Genomic DNA, 21,444 nt, shown 5'->3' with positions numbered 1-21,444 from the left:
CTCTCACGAGTGCCTTTATGACGACCAAATACGCATTGCTATCAGTCACATTAATCCCAAGACCCTACTGTCTGACAAATTCCTGAAAACCACCTGGCCAGCTCGACGGGTGTCCGACCTTTGACCTTTCAATGAGCATCCTCATCAGCCCTTTCACGCCGGCTCCCCCAAATACGCAATCCAGCCTCCCTTTGCACCGGGCGGCCTCTTTTTATTGTGCCTTCCTTTGAGGCAGGAGTATCTGAGGAAGACTCCAGAGAGGCGCGCCTCACTGAGCAATTTATACGTTCTCATCAAAGCGTCTTCTCGGGACCCTGGAGGCAGGTCTTAATTGTTGGACGTGATATCTGCACCCCACCCAGCAGAGCCCTTCCTTTCCCACTCACTCCCTTGCCTTACTTTGACTGTTTTCGGTCTGCCTCCCTGCAGCTATTAGGAATTGGATTTGGAGCAGAACGATCCATTTAGTCTCTCTCTCTCTTGCTCTCTCTCGCTCTCTCTCTCTCTCTCTCTCTCTCTCTCCAGCTTCCTCACCTCCTCTGTAGGCTTCTGTCATCAAAGCCCAGGCTTAATCTGTCTATTTTTACCTGGAGGAATGAAGGGGAAGGGGATGAGGTAATGCTTTTCCTGTCCATCAGGTGGGCAGTCGTGTGTCTCGTGTGGCTAGGATTTAGATAACTAGCGCCGCCATGTGGACTCGTAGGAAAAGGAGACAGTAAACGTATTTGGCGAAGAGAGACAAACCGGACTGCAACAAGAAAAACTGTGTATGTTTTTGTCTTACTGGTGAAAACTAGGGGGAGGAGTCGTGAGGATGTCTGACTTGGAGGCTTGAGATCAAGGGTTCAAACCCGGAATTTTTGGAGTTTGCATCTTGTACTTTGTGGCTTTTCCCTGGGTACTCTGCTTTTTCATCCACATCCCAAAATCATGCATGCTCTAAAGCAGGGGTGTCCAAAAAAAGTCAGTTTGTCTGTTTTCTAGATGTCGTTGAATATGACCTCTAGTCAACTGGGAAATGAATGACTAATAAAAAAATATATATATATTTTGAAGGAAATAGCTTTATTTTTTTTGCACTGGATACAAAGCGTAATGATCCAATGAAAAACCAAGAAAAGCTTTCAGTGCGGTCTTTGTATGAATAGAGGAGGACATTATCAAAGCATATCAAAATTGTGAAACCACCAGGAAGACACCAAATAATACAACAGTGGTAAAAACACATTTTACAAGGTAGTGACTGGGCCCTCTTTTACATCCCCCCCGCACCCGCAGATATATGAAGGCGATTTGTTTCCATTTAACAAACTATCGAGATGTGTTAGGTAAAACCCTTGCGTCCAGAGACAATGTATTAATCTTCAGCAGGAACTGCGGAAAGGAGACCATGAATAAATAATGGTTTGTAGACTTATAAAACAAATCCCACGGAGAGCTCAAATCACGCACAATGCACGCACTTGTTTGCTTCACTTCCATTGGGCGTTTATTGTCCGTCCCCATAAAGCCACTTCAAGTGCAGGCCAAGGAAGGGAAGACCGATGGTTGGCTTCCATTGTTATTCTCACTTGTCTTTGACGTGGTTCTGCCCATTGCAGCTGATAGGTCGACGGATACCAAATTTGCGTGGGTGGTCTTTAAAGTCCAGGTAGTCCTGGACAAAGCGTGGATGTTGCTCGATGAAGTGATAAAGTTCGTCTGGACAAAAAGGGGAGGAGCATAGAGGTCGTCAACGTACGCCAAGTAAAGCCAAACGTAACTTAAAAACGTATCCGTTTTACCGTATGTAATTTTTCCAGTGTCCGTTCCATCGAGCTCCATGAAAAACGCGGATAATTCAATTTCTTTCACCCCCAACATTATTTCCAGCGTAGAGGACAGCTCGTCTTCGTGGACCTCGCCGCTGTCCTCGTTCTCGTACATCTGCACATCGGTGAGTGCTCTTAGTGGAAAGAATTCTATACATAAAAGCATATCATATCGATTTGAAGCTAAATGCGCTTTTACCTGGAAGGCAAGCTTGAGGGTCTCCATTGACCTCGATGGTCGGTAAATGGTAGACAAGGCGATGACAAAGTGCCGGATGTCTATGCGTACTTCTTCATTCTGCTTCAAATAAATATCTCAAATTAAAAAAGTATATATAGTACTTCTCGTCGGCAAGTAGTCAAGCGTTATCCTATTGTGAGGACATTTGTGTGCATCATTTTGGGAATATTTTGAAGGGAAGACAAAAGCAAACAACCCTCGATAGGTTGCATCTGAAAGTCAGGGTGGAGGCGGGGCCAATAGAGCCAACCCGGGAGAAGAAAGGTATCAAAATTAGAATTAAGTTTAGTAAGTGGCGGCCCGGGGGCCAAATCTGGCCCGCCGCATCATTTTGTTTGGCCCGGGAAAGTAAATCATGAGTGCCGACTTTCTGTTTTAGGATCAAATTCAAATGAAGAGTATAGATGTATATTAAATTTCCTGATTTTCCCCCTTTCAAATCAATAATTGTAATTTTTTAATCATTTTTTTTTTCTGTTTTTAGTTCAAAAATCATTTTGTAAAATCTAAAAATATATTTAAAAAAAGCTAAAATAAACATTGTTTTAGATCTATAACAAACTGAATATTCAGTGCTTTTAATCCAGTTCTTTTAATCCATTTATAATAATAAAAAATCTAAATATTATATCTAAAATGCTCCGGCCCACGTGAAATCAAGTTGACATTAAAGCGGCCCGCGAACCAACCCGAGTCTGACACTCCTGGTTTAGTGCAAGGTTAGATGAAACTTATTTTTGAGTGTGTCTGCATCGTCATCCAAGTTCATTGAAATTTGTTTTTGATATGTTATATGAGCGTGTTGCCGGGCAAAAAAAGTGCCTTCTGACTATGGTAGTGCTTTTTTACAGCATTGCATACTAAAAAAATGATAAAACATCAGTGTTACCTTTCCGACTACATACTTTTTGATTGAGCTTTCAGTATTGAAAAATGTGCAAAAATTAGGTTTTTTTAAGACTACTCAGTCACGTTCTACCGAAGATTGCTGACGATGAATGTTTTACCTTTACAAAGAGGTTGAAAACCTGTTGAAGTGCATCTGTGACAGGCAGGTGAAGAAAGCACGCAAAGTCTTCTAAGTCGAGCTGATGTCTCGGCAACTTCCTGGCTCTGCTCGCTTGATCCTTCAGCAGAACGTCTGTGCTCTTCAGCCTGTTGCGACACGTGGAGCAGTGGCCATTCATTAGCTAGCAAGGTGTTGGTAGACCAGAGAAACTTAAGACTTGTGATTGTGGGTGTGTTTCTGTTAGGAAACCAGTAGATGTCAGTGTCATCACTGAAGTTGTTCTAGTCCAGTACACGCTCACCTCAAACGGCGGACCAGCTGATTGAACTCCAGTAGGCTACTAGGATTGTGAATGCGTAGGGGTCCCTGAGAAAAACTGATCTCACGATCCTCGAATGACAGATCCGTGATGGGCAGCTCCAGCGCCCTGTCGGGGAAGGCCGTCGCGAGGTCATCAAAAAAAAACACGCGCAGGCCTTTCAAAAACGGACGGCGCCCGCCCACTCACTTGGCCATGAGTTTTTGGACATTGCCTGCAAAAAGAGTTGGGTTTTTCTTCTCCTCGTCGGACGGGGTGTAAACTGGCAAAAACTGCGATGGAAGAATGTCCGCTGAGTAAACATGGCGGTTCACGGGCTGGTAGTCCAAAAAATCCTCACCTCGATCTCAATGGCGTTGTGAGGTTGACACAACGTGAGCCAAAGTAGCTTGAACCTGGCAACAAAAAAATCACGATTAAACAAGATTAGGAGCGAAAGAGAAGAGCGACACGGTCGTGACAGAGTAGGATTTGAAGCGCGGGAAATAGAAGTTGTGTGTACTGTGGTTTGTGGTGCTGTTTGTGTGTTCCACTCACGCTCCGGGCCCTCGCCACGTCCATGAAATGGTATCCTGCGGAAGGGAAGTGAGGAGAGGAAATGACAAACATGGACTCACATTTAAAACAGGTCGAGGCAGAACACGGGGCTGTTTTTGTGCGCAACTGCAGTTTTTATGGTTTGCGAGTAGGTTAGGGCAGAAGGTTCACATTGGTCTCCGGTTACAGAGGGGCCCACATTGCAGTCAAGTTTGCTTCAAGTGAATTTGCTTTTCTTGGGGAAACTAAAAGTTGAAATCATAGAAGTGATCATTGAATTTAATGTTTTTGTTGTCATTAAATGAGATTCCAGGACATGCGTAAACATGCTGCTGCGATTACGACAAGATAAATAGTCATAAATCAGACATTTAATTATTTTTCCGCGCTTGCTTTTTACAGTATTTGGCAAGCAATGACGTTCGACTGGTCCTGGCATGAAACAGGATGCCACTTTTTAAAGCATTGTTTACTTTGAACTATACTGCTGCTTGTGTAGAGTTGAGTTCACAACCTGTATAGTACAGTGGTTGTACACACAAAAAATGCCTTTATAATCAAGAATTCAAGCCAACACTGTATCAAATAGATCGTAGATGTGGTCAACGCCTATTGGGATTGATGTTATAAAAGGATAGAGACCTCCAACGAATCTGATGGGTAGTTAAGTACTGTATAAATTATGAGAAAGAGGTACAATGAGATACATGACACCTGTGTTTGGGTTTGTTCGTCACAGGGGTGAAAGAAGAAAGGGCAGGATGAAATATCAGCCTAGCAGAACATGAAGTCATTTGGCAAAATAGGAGCGCGTTCACGTAATGTGAGGGAAACCATGTGTTTAGGTTTTGTGGGGGAAAAAAGGTAGCGGTCTAAAGGGACGGAAATGAGGGTGTTTACCAGTTTGTTTTGATATCGAAGGACCACAGGTTGCACTGGGAAGCCTGGGATGAAAGCACCTGCGGAAACAGAGGATAAGAAGGAGCCAGTCAGCTTTGGCGAGAAGCCGTCGCTATTTGACCATGTGAACGGCGCCGTGTGAACAATATGCACAATAGAACGGACCGGTGGGATGACAGACTGGAATAAATGGGGATTAGAAAGACCGGGAGGGCAAAGTGACACAAACAGTTGAGCATAGGAAATGAAGAGATTACAATCAGTTCATAAATAAACTTGGAGATGAAAGGTTTTCCAAAGAGATCAAACCACAACAAAAATACTGTCTTATCAAAGTCGGGCGGCGGAACATTTGAGTTAGCAAACACTCTTCCGACATGTTTCAAAAGTGTACATACCGGCCTTGAATAAAATAAGGCTCGATCGGTTGGTGCACGTCCCCTCTGGAAATATCATGATCTGGAGCAAAAATGTCACTTTTGAAATTGGATGAGCAAGGCCAAATTTCGCGTTGCGTCTTACCTGAGGCCACTCCCCTCCAGAAGCCGCTCTCCTCTTGATCTCTTCAACCGTTTGCTTCCTGGAATCCTGGTCCGAGCGGAAGACAAACACGGGTCGGATGTACTTGATCAAGGCTGAGGAGAGAAAAATAAAATTAAAATTAAATAAGCCGACGACACGCCAAGTTGAGTGAAGCACGCTAGCTACTCACTTCCCCAGACGGGAATACTGGCACTCTCCAGTTTGGCAACGATGGAGCACATGGTGCAGGTGACTGGGATGGAGTCAAAATAGGAAGAGTGCGGGGCGACGGTGAGGATGGGGGCCTCGGTGGGCGTCGCCCGCTCGCCTTTCACCTTTATCCAATGGAAACCGCCACAAAACCACATCACTCGCATGATGACGCGTAGTGAAAGGTGTATAAAACTGTAAAAAAAAAGACAACAAACGAGACGCCAAATTAGTACTATTTATACCACATGTGTCAAAGTGGCGGCCTGGGGGCCAAATCTAGCCCGCCACATCATTTTGTGTGGCCCGGGAAAGTAAATCATGAGTGCCGACTTTCTGTTTTAGGATCAAATTAAAATGAAGAGTATAGATGTATATTAAATTTCCTGATTTTCCCCCTTTTAAATCAATAATTGTAATTTTTTAATCAATTTTTTCTGTTTTTAGTTCAAAAATCATTTTGTAAAATCTAAAAATATATTTAAAAAAAAAGCTAAAATAAACATTGTTTTGGATCTATAAAAACTGAATATTCAGGGCTTTTAATCTAGTTCTTTTAATCCATTTATAAAAAGTTTATCTAAAATGGTCCGGCCCACATGAAATCGAGTTGACATTAACGCGGCCCGCGAACAAACCCGAGTCTGACACCCCTAATTTATACTATATTTGTATTTATTTGTGATACCACAGTTGCGTATATGGTGGTACCTCTACTTACAAAAGTGGTTTTGTAACTTGGATTTTTCATAAATAGTCATTTTACATAGCTTTAGAATAATTCCTTCCACTATTTTCCAATGGGGTGGTATTGCGAGTGGCAGCTGAGTAAACACACGTGTTTACGTTTCGGGGGTTCTTGATTTCGTAAGACGTTTCCTAACTAGGAAGGCTTTTGGTAACCTAAATATTTTGTATGTAGAAGCATTTGTTTGTATATAGAAGCAGAGGTGTCACTGTATTTTGTCTATGTTTCAGTGACAAGCGAATAAAAGACCATTTTAAAGGTGTAGCTTTATCCAATCACGCACCTTCTCCACCATGACTGCGGCTCCACGACGTACTGTGAGCGCCCCAGTGAGGCGGCGAAGGCGAAAGGCCATGCCAGCAGCATGAGAAAGGACACCAAGAGTAGTCGCACTGGAAAAACCGTTACAGACATCAGTCCGATCTAGAGTAGGGAAAAGACATTACATAAGTATAAATGCAGCAAATTCCACTTGGCCCGTCACATGGTATGTCCTTTGTAGCATGAAAACACTTTGACATTCTTCTGTATTCCAAGAAGGATACACACATCCTATTAGTTGCTTTAAAAGACAAACCGTCGACTCCCAATTGAATCTACAATGACAGTCACGCTTTGTTGCGGGGTCGGGATTATAATGGTTTCACGCGGGTACTAATAAGCGCTAGAAACGCCGCAACATGACATCGGGGAAATAACCGTTTCATATGGTCAAATGGAATAATTCATTTAATATAGCACATCCATTCATGGGATTATTATGTTCTTTTCTAATAGCCATTAGCAATTGTATTGCGATTACTGCGATTCTTATCATGCTGTAACTTGAATGCTTCTGTTTGTTCTTTGGGTTCCTCAAGGAATGAACTGAACTCTGTTTAGCCCCGCCCCCTTTTAAAAAACACGCTAGCATGTCCGCGTGCTCGTGAATGTTGCACACTTTAGCGCGAGTGTATGCTACTGCACGTTACGCCCAATAATACGGAGCGCCATCTTTGTTCAATATGCAGAAATTGCCACTTTCCGTTGCGGAAATGCCGTAAAAAGAAACGTTTTTTTTAACTTTTTGCTTCCATTCAACGGACATTGCGCTGCTCGAATGCCAGCATTTGACCGTGCCTTCATATGATGTTATGAAGGAATCATTTTGCCGAATGTAGCAAAAAATTGGATTAAAAATAAACAATGAGGGGAAAGCCAAGGGCGTTAGTCCTATGTTCGGAGAAGAACGGAAGTCATCTGACTAGCCATGACAATCAGCTGACTGAATGACTTTTCTCTCGCTGCGTACTGCCACGTGACACTCGCAGGGTGCCCATCACGTCCATTTGCAGCCCAGCTGCGCCTTCGTTCATTACGCCATTCGCACCGTGACCGTCTTCCTCCTACTTTGCATTCATGTACATTTTGTCGCCTCTCTGGGGAATTATCGCCCGCCTATAGCTCTCTGGAGGAGCCCAGGTGCACGCCGCGGGGCCGTATTAATAAATAAACAGCGATGAGACCGATTTATGATGCTGTAACTCTTGTGCCTGTCTCCCCGCCCCTGCTTGGGCCTGACGCATCAGAGCTTAACAAATCCATCTGGGAGGATCCTGAGGGAAATGACAATGAAGGCGGAGGGGATTCGTTTCTAGTGTTTTTCCTCAGATCTCAAGGAAAATATATCCAAGTCTACTTCTCTTTCTGGTCATTGGCCATCGCGGAATATTTGGAAACAGAGCATTTATTGATTTTCAAACAAAAGTAGTTTCCTGGTGGCATTGTTTTTACTGGTCTAAGAATGTATGCATTGGTTCGGCACGGAATCGGTTTGGATCTGAAGTTAAAAATCCACACAAGATTAGCTGTGACAATCAAATTTGATATTTCAAGATGGATATCTAAAGGAAATTCACGTTTTCCGTCCATTCAAGGAACATTATGGGACATTCATTTCATCTATTAAAGCTTTTGACTTTTCTCCGAGTGATCACAACGTACGTGTTTGAAAATAACACACTATCAATAGGAACTCACTGCCTTTACAGCCTAGCTGTCAGTTAAATATGATAAATAGCTATTCCCATTAAAGGAAAAAAGAAACATGCATACTTTGTTTGGCCGTGCCGCTGCAATGTGGCTGCGAGGAAATATTTCAACCAACCCGACAGGTTAACATTCCTGCTCTCTTTGACGTTTAAAAACATGTCAGCCAGCTGCTCTTTTTCACTTTTTCTAACAGTTAAGCTAAAGATATATTCTAGAATGAGTTACCTAACCCACCAAACACCTTGTGGTTTACCTTTCCATTTTTTTTAGCCCGCCTATCCTCATTGGTCAAACGTTAACCTGATAGCGCGCCGGGAATTTCTTTGCAATTGTTGTGAGAACAGGTTAAGACGTGCACTAAGTAAAGCGAGAGTGCTGAGTTTTAGTCTGCTCAAGAATGTTTGGAAGGGTGTTTTGATGTCCCTACTGATATTTGATTATTTTTAAAGAAAAGTGACTTCCTGTCTGTCTAAGCTGGAATTGGCAATCATGACGGGATGGTCACTGCAAAGAAATGTGTGACTCAGCTGAAATAAGCTCCACTGTCTGTCCACTGTCTGCTTCCTGACCTGATTTATATTTCAGTTAGTAGTGGAACAAGTGTGATGTGCATTCCAAATTTTAAGATTCAAGGAAAAAATATGAATGTGTGTCATGCAGGTGGCACATGACAAGTATGCATACTTTTTGCTTTTTTTAGTAAGGTTCTATTTTGCAGTAACCGTGAGATATCACGTCCACGTAAAGGTTTGTCAAGAAAACATAAAATACCATCATTTTGCTAAGAAAGGGTTTCAGTTTAAATGTCAGAAATTACATTTGGGAGCCATTTAATTTAAAAAAATTAAAAAAAACTATTAGCACAGAGTTGCCACAGTTATTACGTTTTTAGGACTAAACTTTTTTGCGTGGGTACACATTAGCCTACTAAGCTATTGTATTCTACTTTTTTTTAATGATGATAGTACTAAGCCAAAAGTAGTTGTTTTTTTGTACTTTGTGTAAAAAGTTTGGAACCCAATGGTGCAACAGCTTGATTGGCATCGAGAAAGTATTGATGTCATGTTTGTTTATGTAAAACACACAGGTTTGAAGTGGAAAGTACTACTTTTTTACTACCATTTTACTAATTTTGTACTACTATTTTTGGTTTATATTTACAGGCCTGCTGCTGTGATCCGGCGCAATGCAACTGTTTACAAGCTCCAACAACCGTCGGTGAGTGAATGGAAGTAACAAGCAGCAAATAAAACACATTCCAAGAGAATCGTGCCAAAGACAAATTTAAATTTGTTATGTAAAAGCAGGGCAAAACTCGGATTCCTCGGAAACTGTTTACAATTACAACACCGGCAATACGTTTGCGTTGTTTTTTTTACCCTCAGTCTTTTAGCTTGGCATGTTTTGGGTGTTATCAAAACAAGCAGCTACCTTCATACCCTGAGGCTAAAGAAACAATAAACATACTGGCAAAATGGATACAGAACAAAATGAGTTTCCACATAAAGTAGTTGATAAAGTAGTGAATAACGTTGTGCAATTTGCATCAACTTGCTTATTGGCGTTCTCACATGGAATGGGTTTTTGTTTCATGTTTTTTTGCGGATATCCCCCCAATTAAAATGCAGTATTTTTGATAAAGCTCTAAATCTCTTCAAGCCACCAGTACCACTTAAGAAAAAAAAATGAGGAAGTGGAATAAGAGAAGCGGAAGGTAATATATGCAATATGTGGTTACACAAGTGCGCAATGTTATAAGCGAACATTTGGCTGTGTTATTATTTATTATTAATCGTATGGAAAGCTTTCAAGCTCCTCGACTCACTTTGACATACACAATTCTTGGCTGTGAGTATGCGGTGGTTTAATGGAAAGGGGCGTTAGTAGTAGTACATCCATCATCCTTGAGTCGAGAAGCAAATATTTCATATAGTGGAAAAATACATGACACTTGGTAAAGTCCACATCATGTCAAATGAATAGCAACGCTTGAATTTGCTAATATTATTCATTTCTTGCATTAAGAGCCAGGTGACGCTCATGTGATTATTTTTGGCTGTAGGGGATACAAAGTAGTAAAGTATATGTGTCGTGAAGGAAAAAACACGCAACGTTACACACATTTTCTTTTTAAATATGTGCCTTACCTTTATTTTGTCTGCCGTGCTGAATTTTAATGTATGAACGAAGGGGTTCCTGCCCCATCGAGAGGAGCGAGTGCCGGACGAGTTCATTTCTGCCCGCAGAAGTCAAAAGTAAACAAATAGAAGGATTTTTTTTTCTTCTGCAATCGTTCTTTCGAGCTGGAAGTGTTGCGTGTCAGCGAGTGCGTGCGTTTGCGCGTTTGCGCGTCTGCGCGTATGCGTGTGCGCTTGTGCGCGTGTGCAATCGTGCGGTGCTCGGCCAGGAAACAGGTCCTGTTACAACAAGCTCGCAGGATTGCACACGTCCATTTCCGGTTATAAAGTAAATTGCCACAGCGAACGTCGACAACGTCAACTTTGATATTTTTGCTGAACGTTCTACGTTGATTCTTGATGATCTTAAATACGATTGCAACACATTTAAAGTAGATGTAGACGTAGTATACGTACTTTGATGTGTTTCCATATAAGGACATCTATAAGTCATGGTATCCATTTCTAAATTTCAATTCTACCTAATGAGAACCACATTTTATTTTATATGGAACTTTGACTGATTGATAAACAACCATGTTTAAAGGGGCTGTTATTTTTTGAGTAGATCTTTCAGCAGGGGATTAAATATTTATTTACCTCAATTTGTTCAATAATAATCCTCTAGTAGTGTAATCTAGTTGTATATTGGCATCAGTCCAATAAACTTGAATATGAACTTTTGGGGGGGAAACTATCATATTGTAGGTTTGCTCTTTGTTGATAGTAACAAGTCATACAAAGCAGACATCTTGGCAAACTGTCAATTTGATCTAAATTAATTTAAAAATGGTTTAATTTAAATAAAGAAAAAGGGGGATGTATTCAGCGATTTATGGTTCCCCCGTGTGGAGAAAAAAATGAATAGCTTTTAGCCTTACTGTTGTCATATTTACAACTCCACACACAGTGAACATCAAAATCCATCCTGAAATCCAAGCCTCTTTAGTATTTGTATATAATGTCAAAGAAAAAGAACAAAATGATCAAGGTCATCAGCAAGCCATTTTATTGTTGTAGAAAAGTCAATCATAACTTTCAGCCTTGTCTTTGCTTGTGCCTAGGATTCGTCTTGCAAAACACAAACAATCGGCCCCTTCGAAGCACAAAAAAACAGTCTTTGCAACGTTTCTTCAGGGCTGACTTTGTTTTCATTCCATCAGAGGGCTGGATGGAGGGAAGACCCCGACATTTTCCGAGCAGGGATGGTCCGGATGCACCATGATGGAGGCAGGTGGCACTGGCTGATGTCGCCGGATAGAGAGGTGATGCGTTGAAGCTGTACAAGCATCGACGGGATGAGACTGCTGGTAAGTAGTTCCAGGTTAGGCGATTCATCCTGGTCACCTGCCGAGTCAAGGAGGCGGCCAGGTGTGTTAGGATGTAAGATGCCATTCGGTTGAGATCTGAAATAATAGCAAGAACATTTTATTTAACATTTATATGGAAATAGGAACACTAATGCAATAACATTCGCAGTGGGTGTTCCAAATAATAATCGTTGACAGTTTCCGACCTTGTACTTACTGTGATTACGAATATGACCCGCTAGCTCAATTTCGATAGAGCTAAAAACGGTCACATCAATTTTACACAAGCAACTAGCTCGAGAAATAACATGGAAATACCTTAAATTCGCTTCTCAACAATCGATCAGGGATACCAGCTTAAATTTTGGGTTTTGTTCACCACAACAAGACGGCCATGCATGTAGCTTCACTCCAATGTGAATGACTTCTCCTGTGCTAAATGTTCACTTTGTCCTCTATTTTGTCTTGCAGGCTGTTTAATGGCAAATTAGCGATCAAACTGGAATTTTGCTTTCTTTTTAGAAATAACACACTAATTATAAAATAACACAATAACACATGCATTATTGTAAAGTAAATTAGAATGTTATATATGTAGTAGATTCGAATTGCTCTCATATGTACGTACGCCTGTGAGGCAAAATTCAGGACACACAAAATGACGTAGTTGCCCGCAAAGCATTGTGGGAATGATAACTTGTTGTTACCAAGATGTCGACCGCCGTCACAAGAGCTGTGTCCTTCAGTAAAAATATTAAGACATTAATTTCTCCATTGAAATTTTCTGTAATACCTGCACACCGTTACGGTGTTGAGCTTTCTGCCACCGGGGAGGCCATTACGCACACTGGACAGGTACTTTTATTATAGCTTAGATCGTTATCATTCTCAGTTGCCTGCGCAAATGGTTATCAAACGACATCTAAATTGCACGCGTGCATAATTTCTGCGCTGATGTATAAAAATACGTTTTATCTAAACGAAATGGTTGTCGAGTATTGCATTTAAAGTGTTTTCCTTTCAGGTGTTTGATGCAAAAGACCCCAGGAAAGCCAGATTTATTGGGAGACAAAAGGAGGTATAAAGCATATTAACAATCTACTAAGTGTTCGGTTATAAACTTTAAACGTGTGTGTTGAATGAATCAGATCATAAAGGGGATATTCCTGGAGGTTAAAAATGTAGATCGATGTATATAATGGTTTGTTTCAATTTTAAAAATTTTAAAATGTTTGCACCAGGTGAATAAGAACTGGGCAATCAAGTTAGTGGCTGAGGAACAGGTGTCCGACATCGAGGCACGTGTTGTGTCCTGTGATGGCGGCGGAGGAGCACTTGGTCACCCCAAAGTCTACATAAATCTGGTAAGAAATCCATTCATTCATTTTCCATACCATATTTCATTACAAGGGTTTGCTAAATATAATTGTGGTCAAATGAAGAGGATTCATCGTTGGTCTCTGGCGCCCTCTTTTTTCATTTGAATTGTGATTTATCATCAGGCAATACATTTCTTGCTTCCCATGAATGTTTACAGATCTGCAATCCTATATAGTCATTTAAATTTCTTCAGTCGTGATGAGCCCCATATGAGTCTAGGTTCTTTAGATATTCTGCGTAATCTACACAACTTGACTGCTGAGAAGACATTTTATTTTGAAAGTAGCCATCGAGGATAAATGTGAGTATTCATGCCAGACATTCTGGTTTTGTAGTTTTTTTTTCTTCCAAGGGTCTTAAGTGGGATGTATAAACTTGATTTAATGTAAACAGTAATTTTCATTCATCTATTTAGCTTGCTCAGAGCTAATACTTTATTCTAGTTAAATACATTTGCATGTGATATCTACCATTAATATTCTATAGTAACTACAATTGTTACCCATTCCATATTTCATTGCAAATGCTAATATTGGAATGATATACATACTAACTATTTTTATCCATCTATTTTCAGGACAAAGACACCAAAGTGGGAACTTGTGGTTACTGTGGATTACAGTTCAAGCAAAAGCATCATCACTGAATCTATTTTTTTGCTTCATTGTACAACTTGCCATATTGGTTAATAAATTATAAACAATGTACTTCAGAGTGTGTCTGTTCACTCAAAGCTTAATTCGCAGTTTTAAAAAAAAAAGTTCTTTTACCAGTCACATTTATTGCATTACTTTATCCTTTTTGCATACTTCTCTGCACGTGTTACATTATGTTTTGTAGAGTACAAGTATGTGTCATGTGACTTATAGGTGGGTGTAGTCATGTTATCCAGCATAAAGGTAAGAACTTTTAAGAAGCTATTGTTGGGCAAAAGTGTTGCTACTTCTATGTGAAAAGAGCATAGTGTACCCTTGGTATTCTTCTATATACAAAGATATTCCTGAAACTGCATAGTTCTACAAAATTTTTAAAATTGTGTAGTTACAATAGTATACCACTGAGTGTCAGCATTGACCGAGATGTTTGAATAGCACTTTTGACCAACATATACTTCGACCTTTGAGCCCAAGTGCTACTGATTTTAATAGAAAACACTTCATACTACTTGAAAAATCCATGAAACGAAAAAGTATGTATATGCATGTATGTATGTATGTTTTACTGATGATGTGAAATCTGACTTGATTTGACTGAGCATAATATCCTAGCAGGAAGCCATGAGTTTTGGGCAACAGGTGGGTGCACAGGTTTACAGTTTTGGAAAAGCATTGGATTATTCTGCCTGTCACTATTCATCAATGGCATCTATAGCTGAAATGTGTAACTAAGTATTTCAAATCCTTCAGTCCTATTTCACAGTATATTAGATCAGTTTATTGGGGGGTTCTCTTTGTCTACCAATTGTTCCCGGCTCTTATATTATTATTATATAACTTGGTGTGCTAGAAAGAATTGAAATTGTAATTATTATAGCTCAAAGACTATTTCAGTTTCTTAACTTGTCTTGGCAATGATGTGCATTTCTGCGTTCAAACTGCAGGACATCAGGGGCGGAAGATGAGACACAGCAGTGCGGAACAATGCATGTTTGAAGAATATCATATATATTTTTTATCAGACTTATTCTCCATAGACCTCTGCATGCCAAATTGGCGCGCACTAGCACTCCAGACAGCACTAGTCTGCTCTGTCCCCAGTGATGCAGTTGGTGGTACTGCATTTTCCACACCATAGAGCTCAGGTTGAAAGGGGGGGTTAAAAAAAAAAAAAAAAAAGTAGTCGTAGTAGAGTAGCCAGGCTGATATAATTGGCCCCAAAGACTTGTGCAAGCCAGGCTTCTGCTTGTAGTTAACCTCATCTATAGTCAGGCGCCCATGGATGAGTGACGGTGTGGGGAGAGGTGCATTGTTAAAAAATGAGGCGGGGCAGGTGGGGAAGCCGGGTCCATGTCGGTCTTGACTGCTTGCTGTAGTCAGAGGTTGGCGCCTGGTTGACTTGTGTGCAACGCCAGAGGCAACATTTTCAGATGAAACTGAGCATGTGAATTGCGCGCAATGAATAGCACTTACTTTTCAGCGCCATGTTAACTTTTCAATTATTTAATCTTCCCAAACGAAAGCCGTAGCATGGCTTTGATGGTATTTAACATCTGTCAAGTATCCTCTCACAATAACTCTGAAAATGTCCTCTGTCGCCTCGGCGACGTATCCTCGCGCACGAGACCATTTGGACTGAGTTGAGAGAACTCTTGGATAGATCGCCAACTAAAATGCCAGTGAGGTCTTTAACGAAAACAATCCCTCACTCTGCGCAAAACATCCTCCTCATGGCTATAATTGCCCCATTAAAATATTTCTCCTTGAAGATGTGTCATTTTTACAAAGCCCCCGAGCTCATTATGGAGCGGCCTGCAGCCAATTATCTGAACCTGCCTGTCTGGTGACTGAGAAAAGAGGAAAAAAAATGGGGGTCTTTAGGCAGATCTAGGAGCACCCCCTGCCCTCTTCATATCCGTGCTGATTGTACAAGGCCACTAAACAAAAAATTGACCTTTGGTCATTGTCTTGAGGCCATGCCGCCGAGCTACACTTTTGGAGTCAGGTGACAGAGCGGCTGACCTTTTAGCGTGGAAATAATGACTTGTTCGAGCGCCAGGAGCTCCGAGGCTGTCGGCGGGGTGCGAGACGCGTGGCAGATTTTGCAGAAAGGAGTTTGCATTACGCACTATGATAGTCCTGGAAAACCAACCTGTGTGTTATCAGACACGAGAGATTGAGAGCTGTGGACGTTTGTCAACCTGTGCGCACGTGGGAAGGGAAATGGGTGTCTGACAGGTGTGGAAAAAAGTCTTTTCGTCAATATTTTACAGTGTGGTTAGAAAAGTGGGTCGTAGCATGTACGTATTGACAAGAGTTTATGGACATCCACGTGGTTCAATAACTAGAATTAAGAATTGATGATTGTCTTGACTTATGTGGTTTTCTTTAAGTAGTAATCTTCCAAGCACCTGTCCAAAAGTGATAATTTTTTCAAAGCAGGATGTTAGCCTGCACTATGAATCCAAAGACTTGGCAGGTATTTGTGCAGTGCGCAGGTTTCTACAGACACCGCCAACACTCACACTATCTCCTCTCACGCAAACATGCCCACTTTCCACTCTAAAACCGGGGGCCGGGACCGGCCACCCCCCCCTAAGTTCCGCCCCTGTGCTCAGTGTCTCACTCTCTAGGGATGCCGTGTCATTCAAAGGCACAACATACACACACACACACTTTACTGTACTTGTTTGCATGGCTTCTCAAGTGAGACTTTTGGCTTGATTGCACTTCCCATAGAGAGTACATTTCCTTTTATTATTTTCACGTGTTTAAATGCAACGGCGCAACAGAAAATGTTTTTGGTCGCTGAGTTCATTTGCGATGCCAGCGATTGCAGTTCCAAACGTGGTCACGGAACGACTTCAACACGCCAGTAAAGAAAATCACAGGATCACGCGAGCAACAAAAAAAAAAGCAATTATCATTTGCCACTGTGTGATTCCCATCTTAATACACAGAGGAGAGATGGTGCGAGACAGACAAGTAAACACTGGCTCGAACATTGCTCCACCTGTACAGCAACTCGCGATGGCTTAATCACATTTTATGGCCCAGGGAGCTCGGTTTTCGTGCTGGGACGACTACTGATGGATTGCTTGTTTCCACAGGCGAGATGATGGACGCCAAGAGGAGGTGCAGGCTACAAAAAGTAGAGAAGAAGAGGAAAAGATGCATAAACCAAACCTGGAGGAGATGTGAAAGGTCAGTCAACACATCACAATGAGATAGCCATGACCGGTTTCCACAAATGTAGAGAAAACCTCACTTTAAAACTAGTAAATAGTTAAGTTCTTTCCAATTTTATGGCCATTTTTGCGATGAACTGTAAAAGTAAGGTGAGTACATGAGGAAAACAGTTCACTTTTTGAAGAAATGATACAATATTTGGACTGGAATCTTCTTTTTAACCCGGTGTGTTTTCAGATAGATTTTGAAGCCCCTAAAGTAATAAGTAAAAACACTTACAGTATATTCTCAGGAGAAAACATCTGCCTTCCAATGTAGACGGTGAAGGCAAGTGCGCTCTCATAGCTCTTAACCCCACTCACGAGAGGGTCAACTTCTCATCCCGATGCCATCCCATAGCCTTTAAGACTCTTCTTTTAAAGCATTCCTTTAAATGGTTTCATTGCGAAAAGAAGGCGAAAGAAAAAGCACACGTTACGGTTAAGATCTGTCCGCGAGTTGGGGAAAGAAAACTTCCCAAAATAAGAAGTCAGATGTCATTATTTATCATCTTACGTCTCATTTATTTATGAAGCAGAAAGAGAATGAAATTCTCGGATGAATTCCTCCTGAATTATTTAATGTGAAATGGTTAATTCCATACAAAGCCTGGGAAGATCCCTCCTCTGTTCTGATAAATACTTTATCACTGCTCCTAAATCGAAAACAGGAGAACAATGGTGGCGAGAAGACGTTATTTCGTGTCGTTCTGCCTTTTTAAAAACAATAGTTTAGCCGCTCTTAGCGCTAAACCCGATAGTCCTTTTACATTATATGTAAAGCAGACGGAACTTTGATAAGTTCCACCCGTTTCTTTGCATCGTGGCTAATTGTTTGTAGCGAGAAGCCACCGAAAGCGGGCACGCGTGGCAAACGGTGACGACGCCGGTGGCCCTGGATTTAAGTTTTTAGTTTAGCGGAAGGTTGCGTGGAATTCCCGGAATGCCAAAGTCAAAAGATGCCTAATGAAAGGGGACGCATGGCTGATTGCAGCTATATCTGGAGCTCGGTTGGAAGTGGCATCGATTTAACAATTTAGCAGCACCCTCCTCTGTGTGTTTCCATTAGTCACGGCTGAATACAATCCACTTCCCCCTTTCGCTCCCTTAAAGCACACTCTTGCTTAAAGTCGCGAGCGCACACACATGGCAGCCACCGAGGAATTGAGCACCATCGCATTGTTTTAGAGGATTTGAGAGACATAAGAAGGTAAACTTGTATAAGGGCAGGTGTCACACTACATCCCATCGTTTATTCTGGTGATTGACTTTTTGTGGGAAGATGAACGTGCAAGACAGACTTTGCATGCGCCAGAGAAATGTATGGCCGTCATCATCTATATAGGATTTCTGTTTGTTGAAAATTCATAGAAAGGTCACACTGGTCATTTTGGTACAGTGTACAGTTGTCTCTTTTTGTCATTGATTGGTGAAACATTGACTGTTTTGAGTCAAAATATTTTTTTGTTCATCTTTGGTGGATTCTTGATGTAAAAAGATTCTTTTTGAATATATTGCACGTGGCTTTCAGGCTCATGGATGAGCGTGTAGATAAGCAAGACCATTTCAGAATTCATTTTTTACAGTGAATCCTTGGAAAATATTGAGTTATAGTAAGTGTTTTTAATCATCTCATTGCATTTCGATTATTGTGATAGGAATATGTGCGAAAACGTTCAAATTTCAATGTATAAGTGTCTTCCTAGAATCCTTTGGGTCATTGAGATAAGACATTTGCCTGTGGATTCATTGTGCATTTGTTGTTAGTTAGTGGTGATACACGACAACGAGGTGGATTTTGTGAGGATTTGTTTGGTCACAACACCAAAAATACAAAGTGGACAAGTCCAAGTAGCCTTCCAAAGTGACGACGCATGGGCTACTACAAGGATGTGGTCGATCTCACCAGTTTAAAAGCTTGCCCGGATGTTCTGTTGCTGGCCGACGTGTCGCTCAAACCATTCCAGCCATCGGAGGTCTTGGACTGTTGGAACGGCGGGCCGTGGAAAACTCCGTCCACCCACTCCCGAAGAGTGTCCACTGGCGATTCCTGCCTTCGCTCCGCTTTGGGTAGCGCCATGTTGGACGGAAAGCCGGGGGAGGAGGCGCCGGTCAACAGCATGCACGGAGGGAATTGGGGCTCCGAGGCGGGATCCAGAGATGCGGCGGTGTGAGCGATGGACCAGATTTTGGGTTTGGCGTCCGCGTCGTGCGCTTCTGGCATCGAATAGAAGGTCTGGTCTTGGAGCGGCGTGACTTTGGGGAAGTCTGGCGACAATCTGTCGGAGTTGTACGCGAGGTGACCGTGTGGATCGTTTGAATCGACTTTATTGTCCTCTGGTACGAACGGCGGCTTGGGTTCGCAGTCGGACGCGTCAGACTCCAGAAGGTCAAAGTCTTCCAGATCGCTCTGCAGGTCACCAGACTGTCCATCTGAGGAGGGAGGAGGGCGTCCATTTGTACCAAAGGACCGAAATCAAATCGACTTTGGTACACTAACCTCGATGGTCTTTGTCCCCTTTAAGCGACTTCTCCGCGTCGTTACTGTCTTCATCGCGACCCCTGTCCTCCGAGCTTTTGCAAGCTCGTGGCGACCAGGTGACCTTGTTCTCCTTCTTCAGCCTCCGGCGGGCATTGGCGAACCACGTGGACACCTGTGGAAGTCACAGAATTGGCGTCAAGGAACGATAATTAGGGTTGAGTTTATGAAGCATTGCTGATGTTGTGTGTTAATATTTAAGATTACGCTCACTTGGGTGAGGGTCATCCTGGTGATGATGGCCAGCATGATTTTTTCTCCTTTAGTGGGATAAGGGTTCTTCTGGTGCTCTTGCAGCCAGGCCTTCAGCGTGCCAGTCGTTTCCCGGGTGGCATTCTTACGCCGTGAAGCTCCTTCCGAGGAGGAATAACTAAATAGCAGTCGAGAGAAGCATGCGTGAAACCGCTTCATTTTGCTTTTGACTTTAAAAAAAACTGACAATGATTATCTATTTTAATTTTTGTAATTTTCATTTTTGTGAATAACAGAAAAATGTAGATTTGCCTACCAAATTTCTTTGGGTGCGCTTTAACAAACATTTTATACGTTTATCCTTAGCGGTGAGCCATGCTGTCAAAACCTGGTTTCGAATAGTTTTGAACCACTTCTCAATTACTAAAAGTTCAAATTGACTTTGACATTTAAAATAACAAACCGTACTTTAGAGGAAAACGATTTTGCTGCACCGATGCTTTAAATTGAGATTGTTTTCACTCCATAAAATCAGTAAAAAATTTAAAGTCAAATGCCTACTTACCCATATCTGTCATAAGAATAATGTCCAAATGTATATTCATAAGGATAATAACCCGGCGTGTGAGATGCCCCCGTATGTACAGAAGCTTTAGTTTGCAACGTCCCCTGCAATTACAGTTAAGACACTTTTTTCAGTACTTGGCATCAACCGCAAAGCCGCATAACTTTTGATGAAACTCACCCTGGAGTAGAGCGAGGTGGGGTCGCTCGCGCAAGTGTTGTAGTACCCTTGACGCTTTGGGTAAGGGCTGCACACCCCGATTCCTCCGCCAGAGGTGAGCTGGTGACCCGGGGAGCGCAGCGCCGGGTGGGACTGCGGGGATCCCGGCTCCAAGCAGCCGGCGAGATGGCTCGGGCTCATCAGAAACTTCCCCCAAAAAAACAATCGCAATCGCGATCATTTAGACCCGCCCTCGAGACCATTAAATAGTGCCAGTTCAAGTCCTTGTTACTTACCTGTGGCGGAGTGGAGTAGGAGTATCCCAACTGGGAGTAAGCCATGGCAGCGAGAAGATCAGATCATAGGGATGCCTTCAAAAAGCATCTGATGCCCCCCCGTACCCCTTGAATAAAAAATCAACTCCTGTCACTCGTCCAAAACTATTCGAACATGCTTTCAATTGAAAGTTTTAATAGCACTTGGCGCTTAATCCAAAAGAGGTCGCTGACAGACATTTACGCACCGCTTTCATTTTGCTAAAGGCGCACGCGAGAGTTTGGAAAAGTCATTTCCTCTCTTTCCCGTCGCCCTCTCAAGTGTCACCGAGTGACACACAAGAAGATCACGGCGAGGAAGATAAAAAAAGCCAAAGCCAAGAAGCCCTGCGCGCGGCGCTCCTCCAATTTAAACCGCGCCTGCGTGACGTCACTCGCCGCGTCGCGCGCGTCTCACGTGAAGGCGACGCGGTTCATTAATTCTCCTCATTCCAGCCCTTATTTATCAATTAAGGAGCCTTGCCGACTCGCTCCGGGCGTCGTTTGAATGTCATCTATTCCCTTTTTTTTCTGAAACGCGCACGACTTAGGCTTGGGGGGGAAGGGGGGTCGTGACTGCCTTTGACAGCACTTTGA

At 42.2% G+C, this 21,444-nt stretch overlaps 4 protein-coding genes across 5 annotated transcripts in view; 2 read left to right on the top strand and 2 right to left on the bottom strand.

Annotated features, from left to right (window-relative positions):
• Positions 1-1,042: 1,042 nt before the first annotated feature.
• On the bottom strand, positions 1,043-10,690 carry lpcat1 (lysophosphatidylcholine acyltransferase 1). 2 transcript variants are annotated; one of them, XM_077590500.1, is made up of 14 exons: positions 10,476-10,690; positions 6,581-6,720; positions 5,530-5,744; positions 5,340-5,452; positions 5,216-5,276; positions 4,818-4,876; positions 3,918-3,952; positions 3,721-3,775; positions 3,570-3,652; positions 3,363-3,488; positions 3,060-3,207; positions 2,011-2,112; positions 1,785-1,926; positions 1,043-1,701 (listed from the first exon to the last, which is right to left on the bottom strand). In XM_077590500.1, exons 1-14 carry the CDS (start codon positions 10,560-10,562, stop codon positions 1,568-1,570), a joined length of 1,500 nt encoding a protein of 499 aa, XP_077446626.1. In that variant the 5' UTR covers positions 10,563-10,690; the 3' UTR covers positions 1,043-1,567. The 2 variants fall into 2 exon arrangements, with proteins under 2 accessions (XP_077446626.1, XP_077446627.1); XM_077590501.1 differs by having other exon boundaries at positions 2,011-2,109.
• A 1,800-nt stretch (positions 10,691-12,490) lies between these two features.
• ndufs6 (NADH:ubiquinone oxidoreductase subunit S6) lies at positions 12,491-13,902 on the top strand. The gene is made up of 4 exons (XM_077590506.1): positions 12,491-12,670; positions 12,840-12,893; positions 13,057-13,179; positions 13,773-13,902. The coding sequence occupies exons 1-4, from the start codon at positions 12,527-12,529 to the stop codon at positions 13,839-13,841; spliced, it is 390 nt and encodes a 129-aa protein (XP_077446632.1). The 5' UTR covers positions 12,491-12,526; the 3' UTR covers positions 13,842-13,902.
• Positions 13,057-21,444, top strand: part of ube2ql1 (ubiquitin conjugating enzyme E2 QL1) — a 70,889-nt gene continuing 62,501 nt past the window's right edge. The window contains exons 1-2 of the mRNA XM_077590504.1: positions 13,057-13,179; positions 16,962-17,055. The gene's annotated coding sequence lies outside the window, so the exon portion shown is untranslated. The remainder of the gene's footprint in view (positions 13,180-16,961; positions 17,056-21,444) is intronic.
• irx4b (iroquois homeobox 4b) lies at positions 18,300-21,170 on the bottom strand. Its single transcript, XM_077590725.1, has 6 exons — positions 20,830-21,170; positions 20,555-20,740; positions 20,375-20,478; positions 19,831-19,987; positions 19,579-19,732; positions 18,300-19,511 (listed from the first exon to the last, which is right to left on the bottom strand). Exons 1-6 carry the CDS (start codon positions 20,872-20,874, stop codon positions 18,961-18,963), a joined length of 1,197 nt encoding a protein of 398 aa, XP_077446851.1. The 5' UTR covers positions 20,875-21,170; the 3' UTR covers positions 18,300-18,960.

The sequence above is a fragment of the Stigmatopora argus genome, chromosome 21, assembly GCF_051989625.1.
Source record: "Stigmatopora argus isolate UIUO_Sarg chromosome 21, RoL_Sarg_1.0, whole genome shotgun sequence".
NCBI lineage: Eukaryota > Metazoa > Chordata > Actinopteri > Syngnathiformes > Syngnathidae > Stigmatopora > Stigmatopora argus.
Note: the sequence above shows the minus strand (reverse complement) of the source record. Positions and strands in the feature narration are given on the sequence as shown.